This window comes from Papilio xuthus, unplaced genomic scaffold (assembly GCF_000836235.2).
Source record: "Papilio xuthus unplaced genomic scaffold, Pxut_1.1 DF824992.1, whole genome shotgun sequence".
Taxonomy (NCBI): Eukaryota; Metazoa; Arthropoda; class Insecta; order Lepidoptera; family Papilionidae; genus Papilio; species Papilio xuthus.
Window position 1 is genome coordinate 6,303,265 of NW_013533657.1, and position 12,224 is coordinate 6,315,488.

Consider the following 12,224-nt stretch of genomic DNA (forward strand, 5'->3'; position numbering starts at 1 on the left):
TCAAACATAACGATAAAGATAGCGTAAATATTTAAAGTTTTGAAAAATCGATTAAACAGCGTACAAAAATAAATATTACTTAAGGTTTTGATAAAATTCATATTAATTTTATCATTTTTAATTTTAAAATTCTTTTACGTTAAAAAAGGCAAAGGTTTTAAGTTAATACAGCCACAATTCATCTGAATTAAAAATACAGGAATAATTAATGAGGCATTTGATTTTTTTTACTCTATTTTTTTAAATTGATATGAAAACATTTAAAAGTACGACTTATATACTTTTTTTTACTATTTAGATGAAAACTACGCGTACAGTTTGTCATAAATATTGTAAGTCTCCATGCCTGTTTGATCTTACAGTATAGACGTATTTAACTCGTACAATATCATACATTTCATAAGCTCTTATAAAATATAGCATATTAACAAATGGCAGAAATCAACGTTATTAAAAAAAAAACAGTCGTCGGTGTTGCCGCAACAATAAAAAATATGTGACCAATACATTTTTTAAATCAAAAGTTTAAATCTCACGTGATGAGATTACTAAAATATCGCAAGATAATGACATGAAGAAAATTATTTAATACAAATATGACTTCATTGCTACAAAACTTCTTTACTTACTTGCTTACAAAAGAAAAAACTTAGACCACCCCTAAGATATTAATTGTGCGTCAAACGCATGACTTAATCTTAAGTTAACAGAACTGTATCCGTATTCACATTGAATAACAATATTTTTAACACAAAGAGTCATTTGCGAGCAGCATTTTGACGCTTAAAGTAAAAAGTCTGAACAGCGCCATCTATGAATTGAAAAAGAAACCTCTCAGAAACGTCAAAAAAGATGACTTCTTTTTTCGATTCTTCTAATTTAAAAATTTAACTGTTTAGTAACTTATGTTTAATTTTAATTTATCCATTCGAGAGGTTTAATAACAAAAAAAAATAAGTTATTGTCTGTGGTACGGATATGCGTTTCGAACGCAAAATACAATTCAGTCACATTTTATAGACTAGCATCTAAATATAAAAATGCTTAAGCATAAAAACAATTGCATTAATTAACTGTAATAAAGCAGTCATGTTATACATAGAATATATCTGATTTATTTTAAACAATTTATATAAATGTTCATAAATAAAATGAACGAAAAATATTATAATTGTTTTGAGTGAAAAGGATTTATAGGACATTGATGTTATTTCATGACTATTAATAAGGAAATATAACATAAATTCATAATAAAAATTACAAAAATTTAAACAAACTTATATTTAAAAAAATTGTCTGCAAAGTTGCATTGATAATATTTAGCAGACAATATGAAGAATTTTTACAAAATACGAAATAATTAAAGCTATTAGAGATCCATACTGAATGTCTCCTGCGATTCATCGAAGGATATGGAATTAGACCGTGGTTTCTGTGCCGGTGTGGTTGGTGTGTTCGGTGAAGACCCAGGGTTCCTGAGTAAAGCCGCTGGCAAATTGCACTTGGGCGGAGTTTGTGAGATCGGAGACTGTCTAAGTGACATCAGAAATGATCTTTCATAGACTATCCTGGTACCTGAAATAGATAGAAAGTGTTTATTAAAAAGAAATTATGATAGTCATGTTCTGGCTCGTGGTATAATTAAATTATGTACAATTTATTAGTAAAAGATGAATTTTGGGATATGACGATGAGCTTGTAGGCACTAACTCTAGTTGTCGTCTAAATATGGTATCTAATTGTATTATAGAATATAATATAACTCATCAAGTTTTTCATAATATTTTACGTAATTATTTTTGCTGATAAGCAAATCTATAAAAATAACTTGCTGCTGTTTTCGCTACTCCTTAATAGATGGCGCTGTAGGTAGTTTTACAATGGATTTAATTCACTTTGCCCGCAGTTGCGAAATGTAATAACGATAATTCTGTTGACATTATCGTAATCTTAACATCCATCAATTTGTAAATAATGATAAGCATGATAAACAAACAAAATTATTATTTTTAGTACAAGGAAAAAGACATTTTTTAAGGTCAGCCAAATTTAGTTTTAATTTTTTTTAATTCTCAATAAAATTGAATCCGATTCACGTGGATAATTTAAATTAACTTCGTTTTTTAGGGTAAAACCTGCACTTAGTCGCAGACAATAATAATTGAAAATAATATAGGAGGATTTATTTAGTTTTGTTAGTGCGAATGCACCCTAAATTACTTATCATCTGTATCTCAATATCTTACTTATCACATATCTTTTATCAGAATAACACTTTAACACTTAAGGTCATTTGTTTTGAGATTATCACCGATTACGTATCTAGAAAAATATAGACATTACGACAATGTTAAAATGAGCAAACTATTACAAAACCAGAAATGAATTCTCGACAGCCAAGTAGGTACTATTATTTACATTTAATTGCATGTTTTGTTGTCAAAAAGTAGTATTGCAAACATGTTGCAAAATTTCTCGAAACATCAGCATTAGAACGCTTGCAGTATCTAATCAGTAAATTCCCTTTGATTCCAAGAAATCAGAGCTTTAACAAGAAACTTGATCTTAAGTAAAAGTAATAGTTATAGTTTCTAGGCACCTCATACGAAGCACAAAAAATGTCTCTTGTCTCTTGTTTGGATAAATTCCCTTCTTTATGGTCATTTGTAATGTGGTGACATTACGAAAATCGCCTCTCGATTAGACGTCAAACTGGCATAAAACTATTCATAGATAAAAAACGTTTTCCGAAAAAAAGCGCCCGTGCACCTTAAGCACCCTTAAATTTTATTAATCCGGCTGCACGGAAAAGAAACGCAAATTCACAAAATATACAGTTCACGTTAAAATTGTTTTTTAAAATAGAATTTTACTTTATGTTCAAATCAAATTTTACTAATGTCGGATTGTTTACTGAATAACGGTAATTTCTGTAGGTAAAATCTTTAATTGATAAACAAACATTTTAGTATGTAATTTGTGTACATAAACTGGGTAATGGCTCGCCTGTACGATGTCTTGATTTATTTATATAAGTTTATTTATGTTTATCTGTGCACACGTGTTCTTGGCTACTATCATGGCGTGGCCTTGACCTATTTGGAACAAATCGACGAGTAGTACAAAACGTTTTTTGAAATACTAACTAAAATATAATCACGTGGCTCGATATTTTAAGTTTTATTACCGGGTTAAATTACAATAAATAAAAAACCAAACACCGTCTTTAGTCGCGGGTGCAAGAGGTGTGGGCGCCAGTCAATGGACGTACTACTTAATAAAGGCGCTTGAAAGAATCTTCGTAAAAATCTTGAATTGGAAATTATTTGAGTTGTAACCACGTGGTCACTTGTATAAGGTAAGATTTTACTACGTAGAAATGAGGATGAAAAGGGGTGTATTAGTTAGTAGGTTTAAATACGCAGCGCTTTTGCGCGTTCGTATTAAACTACGCCTTCATAAGTTTTGGTACAAATTGATCTACGAAATTAAATCTTAAATTTACTTTTAAAAACATTGGAACACGTGTTTATTAAATAATAGAGTTTACGATAAGAGGACGTGTTTATATCACTAAAGCGACATCACGACTTGTAATATAAAGTCAAGGTCATTCCAATGCGAAAAAGAAACAGCGTGTTGTCTAATTTTGTGATCACGTCTTTCCTTATGTCCCACATTAATTCGAACCGGTTTTAACCGCTTTAAAATACAGGTTACTGAACTAATGTAATTGCTAACAATACTTAACCTAGATTAGATACATTATGCCCATGAACGGCTAGTTATGTAAGTAAAACGTAGTCAAAATATTACGTCTTTATAAACATGCTATTAAGATAAATGGTATTTTTAACTGGTTATTATTTAACTTAAAACTTTTATTTACCTCCAGGAGTTGTAGAGTAGATAGTTCCTCCGGGCGTACTTGAGTAAACATCAGGCATCTGCGATGGATCGGTAATTAAAACTTTTCTTGACGGAATCGCTTGGCTGTGAGTAGCCTGTCTTGCGATCGGTGAAGCCGACATTTTCAATTTAGTTTATTTATTAAAATATTAAATTTCAATCATAAACACGACTAGCAACACGTACGAACAGAGCCTGGACTGAGCCGAGTTGAACCGGCGCCTAAAATAAATACGACACCCGCTTACTGCGCACACAAACGTCGCACGATGTAAACATAACACACACACATACGAAAGGACACATCAAAACAATCAAAGATCAGACTATCGCCGATTAATCTTTTTGATACCTAAGTTGTCGAAGATTTTAGGAGTCGAAACAATCACAGACGGAGATGTAGGCAGAGATTACAGGTTTTAATTAGGCTAGATCTTTTCACCTCGACCATTTTTCTATGTATGATTGATATAAATTTTTCTAAAACATACCATTGCTTTATTAATATAAATTCTAGTCTCAAAAAATTTAATATACATAAAGTAAATTCATAATATAATTTTATTGCTTCTAGTATTTAATTTCAGCAAGAAAAACCTAATGGTTAAAGATAAAGGCATCTGATCATGTGGTCGCAGGTTCGAATCCCTCCATTCGAGTTTTATCGTGAACCAAATACATGTTTTTTAGGTTTGAGCTTGTTGGAATGTTAAGGGATAAATCCTAATATAAAAAAAAATTTAATAGCTCTTGTCTAACACATCGCTAATCTTTGACAAAAGCACACGAAGTGGAATGTTATCTTATTATTACTCACCCACACACGCGCATCGCGACTAGTGCGTAGTATTTTTTTGTAAGTTTGAATCGGCCAGAGTTGATAGGAACATTTTATAATATGGCTTGTTTGTCATAGACTGTTTATTATCGAGCCAGTGCAAATCCGGAAGTGGTCATGTGTTTGAATAAATCATTATGGTGTATTACGACTCTGTTTACTTGGGTACAGCCAAGTATTAGCTCATATACCTTTTACTCGGTTCGTCTATTCTTACCTTCATGTCTTTTGACCTAATTACCTACATAATGATTCAGTTCTTCAACATCGATATTATCGGTACAGGACCAAAGACTTACATTTGTCCTTGAGGAATCGAAGCTGGTATTGTACAAAACAGCATAACACGTTCACTAAATCTTACTAATATTATAATTGCAAATTTTTAGATGGATGGATGTTTGTTTGAAGGTATCTCCAGAACGCCTGCATGGATCTCGCTGAAATTTGGCATAGATGTAGAACATAGTCAGGAAGAACTCATAGACTACTAATTAGGTTTAAGACTAAAATCCCTGTATAAACATATCGTTATAACATATCGAGATAGCATTGTTTCATTTAGGAATTTTGTCTCAGAAACCAACGGTTAAACTTGCAAAAAGAAATATAGAATATCGTATAAAAAAATTGTTTTAAAAAATGTTTTAAATTTAGCCATTTGTAAATATAAAAAAAACGTTATCTTGTTGTCACAAATGATAAATTAATTAAACGCTCATAAAAGTTATCATTCATTAAATATCCTAGTTTAACCCAGTAACCGTTATCTTTTCTTATCAATGTTTAAGTTTGTTTTGGTTTTTATTACCTTTTTGTTGTGTTAGGTTTGAATTTATTGGTCATTACAACATGTGTTTAATTTTTCGACTTGAACATAACCTCAAATATTTTTACCAATGTCAACGGTAATAAGTACATTTGAGGTTATGTTTGACATGAACAAAATCAAGTAAGCTAAATTGTAAGACGTTACTATGAGTTGCCATTGTTGAAAAAACTATATAAAATATATTGTTGTCTCTATTTCCATGTGTTTCGCCAGTTAAAACCTCCGCTTATAATTTAAATAATGGATTTATCTTGACTTTTTCCACGTAGCCTTGATCTTTGCGCGACAAAATATTCATTATTCAAATGATAGACGTCATAGCATAGTTTACATTCAATCCGCGGTGTGCAGTGTTGTGACTTCGCTTGTATTTATCATTTCTTTCTTATTTTTATTACATTACGAGCTGAATCCCGCAACACAGTCCGCGTGGAATTAAAAAAATAACTGAATAAATGTCCTATGTGTTCTTTAAGACCTTCAAAAACATCCATCCATCTAAACATTTGCATTTATAACATTAATAAAATGTCTATCTCATGTTTTATTATTTGTATTGTTACGTTCAATATTTTGATTTCTTATAATTTACTTGACCAACGGAACGTTCTAAATGTATTGTAAATAGAAGACATTCGACAATGCATGTTACCACACACTCAGTACAGATTTAACTGCATTTCTTTTAAATTTATTACTTGTAGTTAAAATAGCTTGTTTCCTTGGTCTCCAGTGTACAAAAGTTGTGTACATATAACAAAATAATAAACAGAACTGAACTGCAAGTACGATATAACGACGGTGTAAAAAGTCGGTCTAGTAAATCCTACTTTTTTCTACTAACTATGTTAGCGTCTATGATTATGAACTTTAAATCTATCAGAAATAGAATATATTTTTGCCAGTAACCCGGTAAAATAACTCACAAGAAACAGTAAATCATTGTCAGAATATCGTCAAGGTATTTTAATTTTAAAATATGTCAATCTTTCAAGTAAACAAAAACGTTTTAGCAAACACTTCTGTGTAAAATACACGATTAGAATTAGCCTACGTGTCGCGGATCATGCGTTTTTTATTCTCTTATCTTAGTTTAAACTCACGTGTTTTTGTTATCGAGTCTATGTCCCAAGGTAATAAACGAAGCGAATGTTACAATGTCACCAAATTAACGGTAATGTGGATAAAATAGAAACTTCAGCGACTGTAATGAAATTTCGAAGTTTACACTTTTATTAAAATACTAACTTTTACCTGCGACTCCGACCGCACAGACAAAAAAAACCCTTTAACGTCACGTCCCACGGCGACGACCTTTTTCAGTATCCTATTATATTTTATGGTGATTAAGCTTGATAAAATTTACAAGCCGATTCAAATTACTTTTAAAGTTCTTTTCAGTAGAAAAATATTATAATAATAAGTATTAAAATGCTTATTTTCCTATTAATCATAGACCTAACCTTAATACGTTAATTGAAATATTCAGATTTGCAAACGAATTTATTAATTCTCATATCATATTCCGCCGCGCAATAAAATTCGCTCTAGGCTTGTGACTTACATATCGCACGTTTCGCAAAATTATATAACTTTGTGTTGTTTTGTTTTCTACAATGAACTGCGTAGTTTCGCGTTAAGAGTTGTTTTGAAAAAAACAACAATAATCTTTTATTTACAATTTTTAAACAAAATCCACAATTTTCAGATAAGAAAAAGTTTGTTTGCTGATTAAGTGCAATTGTTAAAGAAATTATTCTTGTTAATTAATCACTAATGTAGATCTTTAGTGACGATTTATAATGCTAAAACTACACTTAGGGTACCTTACTCTGAATGAGACAGATAATGTATCTAGGTGCTAAGAGGTCTAGCCCCTCAATCTTTCTGAGTCAATAATAAAGAAGCGAAGTACAGATAGAGAGAATGAGAGAATCCACTAGTTAAATGGATGGAGTTTTGCAGTTCCAAATCCTTTGGTTTGAAATTGTTTAACAGACGTGTTATTCTGTAAATGTAGGGCAAAGTTTGGCGCCGGGCAGTCCGGTAGTGACATCATCAAAACAAGGCCATGTCTACTTCCTTTATTAAAACATCACTTGACATTATGACTAGCTATCACCCGCGACTTCGTCCGCAGGGAAGTTGCGTCGTGAGTTGGCTTTTATTTTTGTTTCAAAATTTTGATACAGTAGTATTATATTAGTTAGAATCAAAGTCAAGTGTCAATGATTAGTGCGGGGACATAAACGACATTTTAGTAAGTGTGGCGCCAGTATACCGGCAGTGTCCGATTTTCTTCTTACCTACGAGTATGTTAAATATTATTATTATTTTTTTTTATATCATAAGGTGGCAAACGAGTGAGCGGTCACCTAAAATCGCTGATATAGCGAAGTGACGGATGCCCATAGACATACGCAATTGCATATGCGTTGCCTACCTTTAATCGTCGGAGGAGATAGAAAGAAATATTTTCCCTTTCCATGCATCTCATCCGGAAAGTCCACTTCCACTTCCCATCCCTTCTTTACAAAGAAAAGGGTGGGAAGGGGACTAAGACTCCGGGACGCACACTCATCAGACGAAACGCGGAATCGCTTCCATTTCACGCCTGTCTTCTGTGTGGTCGCGGTATTTCACCGGGCGAGCCGGTCCAATTCGTGCGAAGATGTTAATGCTGGCTTTACCACTGTTATTTACGACATTGGTCTATAATTAGTTAATTACTCTACTAATAAAAATTCTAAAGAGGAAACCAGACTAGTACATAAATTAATAGCATAGTGTGTATGACGCTTAACTCTCAAAATATGCGACCTTGAAACTGATATCACTATAGTAACACAAACACAGACTATAATACAAATCTTGTTATAACATTTGTTAATGTTGCTTTCTGCCTCATTCAAAGTATTTTAATGGCCACTAAGGACGACGCTTAGTGTAGATTTATACAATATACAAATTAATCGGGTAATTTTACCTTCACAAACTAAAATTATTTAACAAGGGTAAGAAGGGTAAAAAATATAAAGTGGCAGGTGAAAATATATCATTTCACCTGTTCTAGTTTAAAGTATCGTGATTAACATTTTTAGTTTTTTATATGTTTTTATCTGGTTTTAAACTACGTAAGTATTAATAAAAATTTTATGTTTTAACATAAACAAACTATAGCCGTCGCCCACAACTGCGTCCGCGAGGGATTAAAATATAGATGGTAGTGTATTGAATAAGCAGTAAATAATTAGTAGACCTACTAAATAAGCATATGAAATTAAACAAACTCTAAATCAGACCCTTCTAACCATAATCTGGTCTATCTTACTAACATAATAAATGTGTGGATGGATGGATGGATGTTTGTTTCAAAGTATCTCCAGAACGGTTGTACGGATCCTGCTGAAATTGGGCATAGATGTAGAATATAGTTTGGAAGAACTACTTATTAAATTAATTTTTTTTTTAAACTGTAAACTGGCTGATATATGATTTCCAGATAATCTTGAAATAGCAGAATATAAATAAAACAAACAATAATTTTATTTAGTTTTCAAGTGCGAACATTTAAAATGCTTCCAAGAAGCAAAGCAACAAATTATAAACGCAGATAGAATAACAAAATGTGCATTTCATTTTGCATTCAACACGTCTGCGTAACCAAATGATGAATTTTTATTAAGTTCTTTGAATGGGATAGAATTTATTTGAATTTTAATGTGTATATTTATTATTTAGAGATTATAATTTTAGCATAGCAACACTACACCATGTTTTACATAAATTATTTAAAAGAAAACATAATTTCAAGATTTCTATGCCTATAGTGATGAGTGAGATTAGATCTAAGAAGAAATGTGTGATGCCTTCTTCAAAATATTAGCGAATTCTGAGCCAACCATTTCATTCAAATTAAAAACAAATAACGTACGAAGATTGTTTAACTGCACAAATATTCGTGATAGGTTTGCTGTCACGAGAGAGGAAAACACGATTAAATACATTTTGTAATAACATTAGAATGAAAACCATAGACAATTATACAACCTTGAAGTGTTTACATTAAATAACAAATGTGAGTCAGTGGCGGCGTGCCGCTACGCAGTCGACACACCTCCAGTGACAAACATGTTTTTAAATCATACGTATTAAAGACGTTACGTTCCTAGACAATTCTGCCAGTTGACTCAGAATGCATTGTAGATTGATGTAAGTTGATACTTGATATATTTAAATATACTAAATTATTTAATTTATAGCATAAACAGACATATTATTTAAATAAACTCTTTCAGGCCTTATACAACTTATGTGGCGTCGACGCACATTTTCGTTATAATTTGGAAAGACAAACTGTGTTTACATGAAAATAAGTTAATAAAAACATTCTGTTAGAAAATGTAACTTTCTAACACTAAAACAAACAAAAATCGATTTAGTACCGATGAATTGAAAAGGAAATAAACATGGCGATGTATATGAAAGAGACGGGATATACAGTAAGAAAGAGACAAACAGAGTGGCGTGATGTAACTATGTATTTGAATTTGAAAACATCTACGATTTACGTGCTCAAATCGTAAACAAAGAACAATATTGTCTTTCTATCATAATGAATATTAGTTCCTAGAAGATATTCAATGGATTGCTCAAGAATATTGCGGAAATTCAATAAAAAAACTTCGATCCCTTGTGGTACTTTAAAAAAATAAAAAATTATAAACTCCTAATTTTGCCTTTACTTTGATAAAAAAATTAAATACGGGAAATACCGCAATTTCTATGATTTGTCGACTATTATCGTGTTATGTAACGGTGTGATTTTATTACTGTAAACACCAATATTGCAATCCTTGTCTTTTTGGAAAAACGAGACAATATGTTTTATGCAAATGTAACTGTTTAAATTAACGGCTAAGATTTTTACCTTTCATAAACATTTTTTTTTATGGCAGACTTGTGAAAAATAATATGGGCATAGTTGAAAGCATGAAGAATTAGCTATGCGTTGCTAATTCCAAATTCAATTTGTGCAAGCCGGTCATTGTCAAGGTCACAACCAATTCGATACGCGAACACTCGTACGCATTATAAAATAAGAATCTGAATTTGAGGTTAGAATTTACATATCCTCAATTACTTGAAACAACTATAGATAGATAGATATTTTACCTAAGTTTTTGTTTGTATTATTGGCCTCTTATTGAACAGATACTTACAGTTGCGAACTAATTATTTGGTCCTTCGATTTAGATATAATTTGATATCTAGACATTAGAAGAGAGCAAGCTTTTCAGAGTGGACATCAAAGATTAAGTCAATAATAACGACAATTTCGATCAACCAATTTTATTATTTCTTACAAGGATATGTTAAATTCATCTTCTACATAAGTAATACAAACATTAAAAACAAAAATTATAAATTAAATATAATTAAATTAATAGCAGTCTTACATTTTACATAAATAACAACATTATTTTATGCACTCTTAAAATTTTAAATTATTGTCATATCAAATCCAATAAAACAAATAATTAAAATATAATAAAAATAAAAAAAAAACTAGATAAGTCAATTAAAAAAAGAAAATACTAATAATTTCCTATCTACCTATACAATTTTTATTGAGATTCACCAGTATTTTAAAAACTCAAAATAAGACCATTTTGACCGTCTAACATTAAACTGTGGTTAAAACTTAAGGATGGTCCTTCGAGTCAGACATGAACATGCGAATTATCTCCAAAGTATAATATTATTCAAATTAAAAATTACATAGAAACATCAATATCCCATTGATTTCAGCCGTCACGATTTTTTATCTAGAAATCAGAATAAATAAAATATAAATTAAGATTTAACAGCTCATTAAGTACTCGAAATTTAAGTACATAAAAAAATCTTAATTGATTATATCACAAATAAAGCGATGGAAATATTATAAATAAAATTAAACACTAATAAAATATATGTAAAATATGAAGAGTGTCGGTGGCTCCGGTGTCAAGCACTTGACTTGCAATCTGCAGTTTCTGGGTTCGAATCCCGCCATGTACCAATGTGTTTTTCCATTTCCGATTTACATATGTACAATTAACCGACGTTCTTACGGTGAAGGAAAACATCGTGATGCAACCTGCACATATCTGAGAATAAATTCAAAGATATGTGTGAAGTCAACCAACTCGCACTTGGCCAGCGTGGTTGACTATGTCCTAGTCACCCGTGACTTAGGGTAGGCTTCGAGCCCCTCAGTGGGGACTTATGAGCTGATGATGATGACTAATAAATGTGATAAAAATTGTGATGTTATGTTTCTCTTACAAAGATTTTCCTTGAATATTACCAATTAGACGCCAATCCTTAGTCTTTAATTCTAACCGTAAAATTCCATTGGTAAAATAATTGTATTATTACAAGTTATACGGAAGGTTATCTTAAAAAAGAATTAAAGGGACAAAAATGTTTTATACTAGTGTTTCAACAATGGAAACCCACGGTAAAACGCAAGTGAACATCATACAATATTAAATGCACTTATCTTTGTACTCCAATAAAACGGTGGGGAAAATATACATTAAATTTAAAACTAAATTGATATGTCGTAAAATATTAATAGTAAATAATCAATCAAAAAGT

The 12,224-nt window shown here is 31.1% G+C and overlaps 1 protein-coding gene across 1 annotated transcript; it reads right to left on the reverse strand.

Moving 5' to 3' along the window:
* Positions 1-326: 326 nt before the first annotated feature.
* Thor (eukaryotic translation initiation factor 4E binding protein thor) lies at positions 327-4,129 on the reverse strand. Its single transcript, XM_013324742.1, has 2 exons — positions 3,890-4,129; positions 327-1,575 (listed from the first exon to the last, which is right to left on the reverse strand). Exons 1-2 carry the CDS (start codon positions 4,029-4,031, stop codon positions 1,370-1,372), a joined length of 348 nt encoding a protein of 115 aa, XP_013180196.1. The 5' UTR covers positions 4,032-4,129; the 3' UTR covers positions 327-1,369.
* Between the last annotated feature and the right edge of the window lie 8,095 nt (positions 4,130-12,224).

Excerpts from the sequence above, each read along its gene's own strand:
- Thor (XM_013324742.1), bottom strand. The coding sequence starts at position 4,031 with ATGTCGGCTTCACCGATCGCAAGACAGGCTACTCACAGCCAAGCGATT. Across the intron at positions 1,576-3,889 it reads CTACTCTACAACTCCTGGAG|GTACCAGGATAGTCTATGAA; the intron begins GTAAATAAAAGT and ends TATCTATTTCAG.